General features: G+C 36.5%; 1 protein-coding gene across 6 annotated transcripts in view; it reads right to left on the reverse strand.

The window, feature by feature from the left end:
- The window catches only part of FRY (FRY microtubule binding protein), a 234108-nt gene that overhangs the window by 48248 nt on the left and 173859 nt on the right, over positions 1-12001 (reverse strand). For all 6 annotated transcript variants that reach the window (XM_051778816.1, XM_051778817.1, XM_051778812.1 and 3 more), the window contains 5 exons: positions 10169-10337; positions 9696-9786; positions 7252-7334; positions 3933-4083; positions 3271-3374 (listed from right to left, as the gene is read on the reverse strand). In XM_051778816.1, coding sequence (XP_051634776.1) covers positions 3271-3374; positions 3933-4083; positions 7252-7334; positions 9696-9786; positions 10169-10337 — 598 coding nt within the window. The remainder of the gene's footprint in view (positions 1-3270; positions 3375-3932; positions 4084-7251; positions 7335-9695; positions 9787-10168; positions 10338-12001) is intronic.

Consider the following 12001-nt stretch of genomic DNA (forward strand, 5'->3'; position numbering starts at 1 on the left):
GTCCATGACAACAGTACAAACAAACAAAAGATGTAGTATTTTCAGACACAGTTACTATTGTTGTTACTTGTGTATAATCAGTTTCCAGACTGAGGTCCCATACAAGAGGTACAAACAATGAGTGGCAATACAACTTTATACATTCTGTCTCAGTGCAGTGTTAATTTGACAGGTTTGGCAAACCTCTAAAGGTAAGGAATTCATGATGGTGGTTGTAATTACATTGCTTACCACAGTATGTGGCTTTCTTGCACAGAGATCAGGTTTAGAATGAGTGCAAACTGTAAGAGGTAGATACTGATTTATTAAGAAAGGAACTGACAGACAAATCACTTAAAAATGAATTTCAGCTACCAGTGAGTAGCATGAGATATTAGCCCCTAGCAGAGGGTAGAGAACTGAAACTGAAGGTTAGCACTGAAAGACTGATCTGGTTTACACTACTGCTGTTTGTAAGATTTTAAAACAGCCTGAATAATTCACAAATTACAAATATGAGGGAAACTTGTATGTTTGTAAAATAAACTGCATTCTATTGTAGTAATCTCTTTTTGATTCTCTTTCAGTACCTTCCAAGATATTTAAAAGTACTTTTTTCTGTTTAGGAGTAGTTTAAGTGCTGAAAAAGTTACTTTTTTAACTTCTTCAGCTCCTCTCTTCTCAGGATATATTCCTCTTTAAAAAGCAGCTCCTTCATTACTCTAAATGGCAGCAGCCAACAGATTTTTCAAGTAGGGTGTTTTCTAATATACTCCAGTCATGCTGGTTCTTGCTGGCCTGCAAAAATAGCTGCTCATACTGCCTGAACAGTGTGCCTTTGGCTCCTAAGGGCAGTTCTTTAGAGGTCCTGTGATTCTTGGTCTCTTACTCCTCTGCCCACAGCCTCTACAAAAAAAAAATGCAGGTATCCTGCCCACCCTCTTTTTCAGTTTCTTCAGGTTTCTGCTCCTATTCTCCTTTCTCCATTTCCTTCCACCTACCAGGAGACAATGAACTCATCCTACCCTAAAATACATCAGAAAGGATGTAAAAAGTTCTTCTAGTTGAAGATAAATTCTATATTGGCAACACTTGTGACTGAAATCCTATGAAACCCCAGGGCTGTATGAAAGTCTTGGCACAGATCTTCTAACTATAAGAGAAGGACAGTTCAGTCTTTGTGCTTGTCCAGTGCTGGGCCCTTCTTTACTTTGGAAGCGTTCCTGAGAGGGTAAACTTCTGTGACGTGGAAACATTTCCATGGGGAAAAAGTCTAGCTGCTCAACTCATTTCACATTGGTTGCAAAAGAGATTTTAAACAGCAGTGATTTTCATGTCCTTCTGACATAGGCAGGTTCACACCAGCAGTATGCCTCTCCACTATCACTACTACAAACCATCTGTTAGGCTATTAAACACACATAAATTGCAAAATTCTTTCATTTAAGTATTTTCTCGTTCCAATAAATGAAAGGATATTTGCTCTCCAGCTAGCCACTATACTAGTTTCAAGTTTCCTTTTTGGTCAGATGTATCTGTCTGTCTATTGACATACCAACAGGACAGAAATACTTGATTTTCAATCACAATCATACCTTTGGCTAGCATATAACATAACATCCTTAAAACATCACAAGAACTCTACTACAAAACATAGAAGAATTTTCCACAGAAGGTGTAGCAGCTCTAGAGAAATTTACCTTAAAGTCTTAAAGCTGTGATCTCACTCTAGTTACCACTAAACCAGTTATATTTAGCTTTAATTTCACATTTTAGAATTGGGAGTTCTTAATGAAGAGATTGTTTCAAATGCTATTTATAAATTTCTATTTGTTTCTTATTAAAAAAATGTAATGTTGAAACCTTATTGCACAAACAAATAACTAAAGACATTTTTATAATGGATTACTAGTGTCTTAACTATTTTTGCATATGTTTGTTTGCATGGCTCCCTGATGGCTCCTTAAAGCTGCCTTAACTAAAGTGGTCATGCTGCTGCATACCACTTCTGTCTTGTTATTCCTGTATTCTTGTGAGAATTTCTAACTGTAAGCACCAGTTTTCTCACACTTGTTACAAATCACATTAAAGATGTTTGATCAGTTAATGGTTATTGATTTGATCCATAAACTTGATCCAGTTTTCTTGGCAAGTTCACAGACATATAAAAAAAGAAGGAAAAAAATGTTATGGGCAGCCACAAAATAAATTTAAATTTTAAGTGAAGAATATATGTGAAATATCCTATTGAAACTGACTCTGGAAGTCCCATCCAACACAGTCCTGGTTATTAGTCCTGCATTTAATCAGAAGTTTGTGAAATAAATATACTGATATAAAAAAATCCCATTTCATAAAAAAATTCAAACAGAACAGTTGGTGACAGAGTAGCATAAAAGGAGAATGAATTATCTTCTTCAACTTACACTGTTTTCTACCACTGTGCTGTAACCTCCCAGTTTAATCTCTTCTTGTCTGCTGAACAGCAGACTCTTCCCAGACTGACCATGAATAGACTTAGTGGTAACTATGCTGTCTGAATGAGAAGTGAACTGCGATCTCAGCTATAATAAATTTATTTCACAACTGTCTGGCTGTGGGTTTTTGTGAACACTATTATTTATCAACCATGAAAGTTAAGGAATGGCTTTATAATGCTAAATACTCTTGTGTGCTAAAAAATTAGACCACTCACTTTTCGTAATGTTAAACAGGAGGACAGGAAAGCTAACACCTTCCAGCTGAACTGTGTTACAATCAGGAACAGACACAGCAGTGGGGAAAAAGCAGTGCCTCTATGCTCAGGTACATAAGAGATAAAGTATTCCATTAGCAATGCAATTAATAAAGCTTGCTTTCCAGTGGTCTGTGTCCTACTCCACTACTTCTGCAGTACAGTAATCTTGGATCTCTTACAGAGTATTTTTGCAAAGGCAAGAGACAGCACCAACGTGTGTACTCCAGGCCTAAGGCATGTGTAGACTGCTATCACAAACCAAACTGTACAAGGGCTTGAGTTTCACCTGCTATGTGTTTTTAGAGATATTTTAGGAAGTCAATCATTTTCAAATTTCTACACATCTCTCAAATTTGGGTGAAATTCGCCAAAATATTCAAAAGCTTCAAAGTTTTGAGACTAATTCATGTACCATAATTCCCTTGGGCTTTTTTTAAGTGGAGGGGGAGGTCATAATCAAAACATGTAAGAAACACAGCTCTATAGCTTCAGCAAAACTAAAGTAAAAAGATGGGAGTACATTTATTCTTTGTTTCTTGTTCTGTTGGTTTTACCTAAAAAGAGAGCATGTAGCAACAAAGGAAGGTGAAGAGCCCAATCTTCTCTCACACTGTGATCCACTACCATCTCAGTCATGAAGATGACAGCAATATTGCACCTAGAAATTAAATCACATTATCAGTTTCAAATGTCTTGGAAATGGGAAAGCAGTACAATGATGCCTATTTCTGAAGAAATAAACAATCTCTAAATTTTCAAATTTATTGCATTTCTTCCCAACATGATTAATGCTGAAGCACTTTAGTTATGGTATCAAGCAGATAAGTACCCATTACTGAAAAAAACCCTATTATTGTCAATGCAAATTATGTCAAAAAGGAATTTCAGAATACACATAGCCTACTTAGAATAAAAGATCAAAGCCCTATGAATAACAGGCACAAAGGCTTTGGAGAGAGAAATTTTCCTTTCCGTTTTAGTTGTTTCTTCAGTCTGATTCTTACCAGCAATGTCCTACATTGTAAATAGACTTTCTGGTAGAAATCTGGTAGAGTTGAGAGCTCTCATTGCAAGTTAGTTTTTGCACTGGAAATCAGCAGAAATTTAATGTATGATTTTCAGATGTTCTGAGTGGTGGGACAGTTGAATTGGTGTTGGTCAACTAGTAAGAGGAAGCATCACACTGTCTGAAATGTCAGAATGAGAAACTGCTCACCTATGAAGGGGGCCCCGGGGTGTGATAGTTTCTGGGAGGTAGTCCACAAGTGGTGCCCAACACCCTCCATTGTAAGGCATAGGCAGGGGATGTGGCTGTTTGGTTTCCACAATATTCAATAACCAGCTCATATATGGAGAAACAGGATCGTCTGCATGGAAAATCATTAAAACAGAGTGTATAAAACCCAAGTCTGGTCATCCATTTTTGAGAAATACTAAAATAGATTTTATGCTAACGTATCAGTTCAGCTGTTTGGAATAATGTGATAAGATGCCATGATGTTTGCAAATTCCTGTGTTCAATAACAAGTGATGCATTTTTAATCCCTCTTTCATGCTGATGGAAATTAAAGAGATTCTAAGCAGACAGCACTGAATGGTAGGAGCGGCAGCTGAATGCCTGCTGTCCCTTAGTAGCTTTGGATCCAGATCACAAAGCACCAAGCAACGGACTTTCTCTTCAAAAATGAGAGAAAAGTTCAGTCAACAAAGCTGTTGTCAGAAGCCATCTGCTGCAAGGAGCAGAGTACCAGTGACACATTCTTGCAACTCCTCACCAGTGCCCTGCTGAGCAATGCTACAAAGGCAAAGTTAAATGTCCTGAATTAGCAAAGAGGCATAAGGAATGCAAAAAACATCTTCAGGGCAATTTTGTTTCAACAGGGAAGAATTATCTCTTGAATTTCTCATATTTAACTTTGCTTCACTATGACAGGTGCTGTTTGTTAATGAGCATTAGGGTTTTTTCTTCCACCTGTTTATCTGCAATGATGTGGGTCAAGTAAGTTATGTCCAACAATTTCTGTCTTCTCTCAGCTGCACAGTTTTGTTAATCTCTTCTGTGTTTTGTTCCCTCTCACTCCTTTTGATTTTCCCACTGGTCAGTTTTTATTTCGGAGGTCTAGCAGTTTGCAATACGCTGCTGTGGAAAGTAACTTTTCCAGGTCTGTTCTTGACATACACCCAAACGTTGTCTTTTATGAATTTTTAATTAGTGTTATTTTTTGCTCTGCTTTGTTTTTGTTTGGAGTTTTGTGGGCTTCTGTTTGCTTGTTTGTTTTGGTTTTATTTTGTTTCACTTTTGTATTTTAGGTAGATTTGAAACTCTCAGCACTTTCTTCTTTTTTTTTTTTTTAACAGCATGCATCTGATGCTTGTCAGCTTTCCCACGGGAAAAGAAATTGTTTTGATGCCTACAAAAGTATCAGAGCTAGCTATTTCTAATGCACATCAATTCTTAGTTTTGAAAAAACATCTTCAGCCCAGATCTTCAGGAGACCTTTAATGCAGTAGCTGCTTCTCCAATTATTTCTAAAATGCAACTTTATAATTCCCATTCTTCAGTGCTGGTCTTTCAAGGAACATTTTAGACCTTTATGATTTAGACCTCTACTTAGATCCTCATCTGGAGGATGATTGCTTAGTTACAGATAAAGAAAAAACTGACCTAATAATGTATCAAAGTACAGCATTTTTGCATATTCATCTTGTAAGAATTAACCAGATAATGTTTGCCAGATGCTTTTCACAGGTACTACTTATTTAAGTGTTTAACAGCATAGTGCTTCATGAAGTTCACACTGAGACTTAGATCCTCACTCATGTTTTCACAGGTTTATGTACAGACTGAAAAAGGAACAAAGAAGCACTTTGAAGCTTAACATGCAATCCTTATCCGAACAAAACGTTTTCTGTGCTGCAGAGTTATGTTCCCTGTTTATATCCTCAGCAATACATGTATGTTCAAGTAGACTGGAGAAAAGAAAGAAGCCATACAAGCAACTCCTTTGTAGCTTAATGGAAGTTGCATTATGTATCTTGTAGAATGATGAATGGTATAAGAATTGCTCTTTCTTATTAGAATTTTATATAAATGTGAGCAGCTAAGTAAAATGCATTTTATTTTACATGTAGGTATTCATATATTTGCTAAAGGAATCCCTAGGCGAAGCACACTTTGCATAAATATTCATCGTACTATGAAGCTTGCATGTACATGCAGGAAAAAAACATTTGGGCACTAGTTTGAGGAGACATTCCAAAAGAGCAAAGAAAATTTCAGTATTTTTTAACCTTTTATTACTCTAAGCTCTTGTCAAACCCACCAACTTTTGAGGGTTGTTCTGATAATATAAATATTGTTCTGCTTTGAAAGATTGTTAATGCAGATCAGATTAGCATCAGTGCTCCAGATAACATCTGGTGAAGAATTGTTAGTAGCTGCAGCACTAGAAACCCACAAAAAACCCAAGACAAGTGTACTAGGACCTACTGAGTTTAAGATGTTACAGACTTTTTTGTGTATTTAAATACTCAAGTTTGTACATACACAATATTTTGTAAATATTGTGCTTCATAATTATGAATAATAGTTTCTAATATACATTTAATTATCCCATTGTAATGTATTTGACAGTGTTTGCATATTTTGCAGATGAGTATTGCCAAAAATTACTTAGATTAAAGCATATTTAAAATCTTTACTTCTTATGTCAAAATACTGTTCCAAAATGGTGTCTGTAGCACCAAACCAAGATATTATGGCCTATATATTATTTGACCTGGCTTTAACAAGCCAGAGATGAAAGTCAATAACAAGGTCTTGCCTTATTTACGTTTGGTTAGGGCCTAACTGAAATCTCTAAATTGCCTTCTTTACAATTCAATCAAAAAATGAAGCCAAGCAATCCAACTCATAAATTTTACACTGTTGTTCAATAGTTGACACTGTTTTTCTTTGGAATATCTGCTGAGCACCAAGTGTCTATTTACAGTCCATTTTGCAGAAATACATATAGAACAACAAGCGTGCTCAGGAGCCCTATCTCAATCTGTTCACTAATATACATTTGCACAGTGTAGCCAGAAACTAGTTGCAGAGGGCATACAAAAGCTAAAGAGGAGATAAGATCTCATATTTGGAAATTCCTGAATCTCTTTTCATGCTCTTGTAACAGCACTTGATTTGGAGGGATATACTGGCAAATGACACAATTCAAAGCACTTGCTATAATGCTCTTAGTTGGCTTTGCCGTGTACAAAAGGCTCAATGTGTTACTGTCCAGAGGATTCTTTGCTGCTGCCTTTTGTGAAGTTCTCTGGCCTTCAAATAGGTTTGACTGAGCCCAGATTAAACAAAGTAAATTAATTAAATGAGGTATGAAGGTAAAATAAGGACACTCCCTGTATGGTAAAGCTACATTTGTTACATTTCTATTTATAAAGAATTTAAACAGAGAGCCTCCGCCAGACATCAGAATGTTTTCCTCTCCCACCAAAACACCAGAAATTTCATCAAATTGAATAATAAAACTTACTTTTGTCATCATCGTAAGATCCTCCGGAGCTATTACTGTACCTTGATTCTAGTCGAGTATGTGCTCTGATTACATTACTGAACCTTCAAATACAAGGAAAAAGTCTTCATTATAAACATAGACTGACATCAAACATCTGGACTATATGCTTACTCTAAAAACAGAAAAAGCATTTCCTTAAGTATGCATTTTTATACAGGAGTTGACAGCTGCACTTTTACACAAGAGTAGATAGCAATGTGAATACAATGCTGTTTCTTTCCACGAAAGATTTTGCAGTCAGTTTCTGAGAAGTTCTAACAGCTTTTAAAATTTAGCAAAGGGAAATTCTTATGCTGCAAACATGTGGTTTTCTTGAAGCAAGAAATTGCTAAGGCTGAACTGAATCCACAGCTAGTATTTTGTCACAGATCATGTTCATGGGTAAAATTCTCCCAACTTGCTAAAGCAGTAACTGACTGGATAGTCCAAAGCCAAACCCACACCAGGTATCAAGCAGGAAAAGCTTCAGCAGATCCCCTTTCCACAGGAGAATCCAGCAACTGCCAGAGCAGACCTAACAGAGAAGTTAAGGGCTATGAGAGCCAGAAAAAACTGCTCACAGCTGTCCTCAAATCTGCCACAGATCTTTTACTTTTTGCCAGCTAACTTTTATTCGTGATCTCCTTTGACTTCCTCCACCTTGTGCTGTCAGGGTAACTAGGCCTGAAGTGGAGCGAGAGGAGCCATACTGAGGTCTCACACACTAGTGATGATCTAAAAACATCACCACTTCTGCAAAGCTAGGAACCTAATTACAAATAACCATATATCAAATGAAACAAAACCGAAGGTTTTCTAGACAACATTCAATTCAATTTTTTACTAATGTGCACACATCTTAGTGCAGGGTATTTCACTATACATCGATGTATTACACTGTTTCCGAAGCACGTCTGTCTCGTAAGGACACAATAAACTCCTTGTGTGAGTTACAAAAAGGCATCATGAGCCATCTTAATACATGATATTCTATCTACGACCTTCATTATTTCATATGTCTTGATGCATGAAGTCAATATTAATGGACATTCTAAGACTGACACATTGCTTTTGAAATGCAGATGCACTTAACAGCTTCCAGTTTCTTTGGTAACATAAATGCCAGCAATGAATTCAGGTAAATTATTTTCCATTTTTTCTGAGGTGTCTTTCAGCAGGAACCAGAATGTCAGAACTTTGTAATTTTCCTTTCATTTTTATCATATGGTCTCTGATAAATCTGAATGCTAAGAACGTTTTTGGAGTCACATTTAAAACTTACATAAGAAAAGAAACCCTGAAAACACAGTTAGACTGAAAGTACAGTAGGAGATGTTTGCTCAACTTGCCTGAAAATCAACTAAATAAAAATCTAACTTAAAACTATATAGCCATAAAATTTAGCTAAAGAATAATTAAAAAATAATTCAGAGGAAAAACGTTTTTATTTTCCTTTCTAGTGCATATGCTGAAAACATCATTCACAGTAAAATCTGCTTTATTATCAATTTGAAACCTTACTTAGTACTGAGTGCTATTTTTTACTGACATTTAAATTAGCAGACACATAAAACTAACCTGACAAAATGCTACTCATGTTTGTAACACGTAAAAGGCAAGTAATTAAAAAGGTTCTGAAGTATAGAAAGGTTTGCCCACATAACTGTCTCTGTGCTCGGAGCCTATGGAAGGTGGGTTGGACCACTGAAGTGATACTAGTGACTATTAGCAACAACAGATTAATGTAATACTAATGCACTTACTGATGAATGCTATTATAAGCCGTTCGAAGTTCTCTTACAAAACTAAGAGGGTTTCTGTGAGAGAAACAATATATATCTGTCTGTGCTCGAGGATCTGATGACCCTTAGGCTTTGCATTTATTCATTCATCATTTTTCAGTATGTATCATAAGAAGCCAAAGTCTACATTGAATATATGATTTCTAAGCAAAGTATTTTACATAGCTTTCCTCTGTAAGATATTTTATCCAGACAAAGGAGGTGTCCTTGTGGTCATGGATACAAAACTGCAAACTAAATTTTACTCACTGTCCATGAAATCGAAAGGTGTGATCAAAACTGATTTTTCATAAAGATTTGAGCAGTCACTATTTGATACACACTTTTGATTTCCTTTTTCCTTTGTAGATAACCCCTAAAAACCCATGATCTACTTAGCATGATTCAATCAATGTAGGTTCAACAGTTGTTTCTTTACAATGTATTATTAAACAACAGTCAGGAACTAGAATCCTGTGAATAGCTTTTTTAAAAAAACTTATACATACTAGGATGTATCACCATTTAGGATCAGCTTGAGCATCAGAGTTCCTCACAATACAATGCAGACTTTTATCCAACATCTCACCCTCAGCCTAGGAAAACACATTTTGGAGAAAAAAACAAACCCAAACCACAAACCTTTCATCAGTCTCTTTCACCATTCTGTTCTCCTCCGCATCAGGAAAACTATCTTGGCCAGCTACAACAGTGTTACTGCTAGAGGTGGTTCCTGTGTATGAGATGTCAGTAAGAACACCTGTTACACACAGCAGACATTATTTGCAAAGCAATAAAAGACCATAACTTAAAGGGTCTTTTAGCAGCTACAGTCGAAGTGATCATCCTGCAAGTACTTGCACATATGAATGAACACTGTCACCTCTACAAACTAGGACCTGCTTGCATGGCTGAATGGTGTAAAGTTTATATGCTTTGAGGAGTAGATTGATGTAGTAATGTTCTTCCACTCCTTAAACTATGCTCATTCCAAAGTGACATAACCTATTGTTTTTCAAGAATTTGGCAAAACACTAACAAGGGTAAATATGGGGTTGGTTCTCAAGTATATTTGACTACTGCAGAGCGTAACAGAAAACACATTGAGGTCATACCAGAAGCTGCAGCTGAGGCTTTGTTGCTGGCAGCAAAACGGTAAAATGGAGGATTATCGCAGTGTTGGACTATCGGGTTCACTGGGTCGGTTTGCTGCAGCTCAAAAAGAAGCTCTTCCATTGTCTGAATAGTGTTATTGCGACACAGATATATAGCAACCTTTTTTATCTAGAGAAAAAGACAACAGTTATTAAATTCTGACTAAAGTGAATTTCCAAAGAAACCAATAAATGTTACACTGCAGTACTGAAAGGATCCAGAATGCAAGTGTTGCTCCTGGACAGATATCAAAACCACATACAGTTCACACAGAAATAAAACTTTTCACCTTGACATCAACATCATTTTTCCAGCAGAGTCAATCTGTGATCTAATTACCTCAAAGTTTTTGCTTACCATTCACAATGAGATGTTTAGGTATATAAACATATAACATACACATCTACAAAACTATAGCTGTAGCCACAAACAATAAACCAGGCTCTAAGTAGCTACTTATATCTGTAAGCAAAGTAATAGCAAATGGAAGAAAGGTAGAGCAATTATGTACATAGACTTCATGTATCTGGATTTGAAAAATCTGAGAGTATCATTTACAGAAATTCTGGAAATTTCTATAAATCTTTTAACAAGACCTCAAAAGTTATTGTATGCATTGCAACAATAAGGGCTGTTGAAATACTGAGATCAAATTAGGATGAATTCTTGAGGAAGAAAACCCTGATGGCTAGTAAAAGCAGACACTTTCTCCAACTCAAACCCATTTGATTCATTAAGTGCTGGAGCTGGTGGACCATATGGGGAAGCATTCCTCTGTGCTTGCCTGCTTGTTTTTAAAGATGGCCCTAAATAGATGCTTACAGGGGAGCTAAAATACTGGACTGAACTGCCTGTTGGCCTCACCAAGTATAACTGTTCTTATACTCTTAAATACTTCCATTAAAATAACTTCCTAATTGCTTCATTTTCCTCTTTCTCTCTCTCTTTTTTTTTTTTTTTTTTTGCTTAAACTAGAGAAAATGCACATATTCCATGTCTCTTTTACTCTATTGTGCTAAAAATTTCCCAGGGACTTTCTAGATACAAATCCATCTCCTTTCTGAGGCTCATTTCTGGTTGGGTTCACAGTGCCCTTTTCAGCTTCTCTCACCCCTGAAGGGGTCACACTAAGTCTTTGCTGTAGAAGTTTCTGAACTATAAATATTCTAAGAAATCTTTCAGTACATAATGTGAAAGAATGGACTGCTCAGCAATTTGTACTGGGGCACTGGGAAAAAATTCTTAAAGGAAACATAAGAGACAAAGCAATTAATTTAGTTAATGAAGAAAAAGATTAAAAATAAAGTGAGTCAGGCATGCTTTTGGCTTGAACCCATACAGGCAGAACAGATGGCTGAAGGCACAAAGCAGCTGGTGACTGCCTTGGGGTACAGGGGGCTCCAAAAGGAGATGGGTAAACTGGCAATCTTGCAACTCTGTGGTCTTTTGAGCCCAGGTGACCTGCAACAGTGCTGATAAACTGTCCAAATGATCTTTATTTGCTAGCATTGTCTAGCAATCTGTATCTGTTATCTAATGGATAACATAGTAATGGAAGACACATGTTTATGGTATCAGCAGTCTTGTGCAGTTAGCAGAGTTAGGTATGATTTCTTATCTGTAAACTCCAGGGCATTAGCAAAACATTGAGCAGATGCGTGCGATAAGCCCAGTGTATTTTCCTACTCCAGACAAAGCTATCAGTGAAGGGGTGACTCATAGGCACAGTCAGGCTTCCTACGGAAGCTGAAATTTTTTTCAGATTTTGCAAAATATGAGAATCAGACTTTTAA

The sequence above is a fragment of the Manacus candei genome, unplaced genomic scaffold, assembly GCF_025592945.1.
Source record: "Manacus candei isolate 608988 ecotype Guabito, Panama unplaced genomic scaffold, ASM2559294v1 h1tg000014l, whole genome shotgun sequence".
Classification (NCBI taxonomy): Eukaryota; Metazoa; Chordata; class Aves; order Passeriformes; family Pipridae; genus Manacus; species Manacus candei.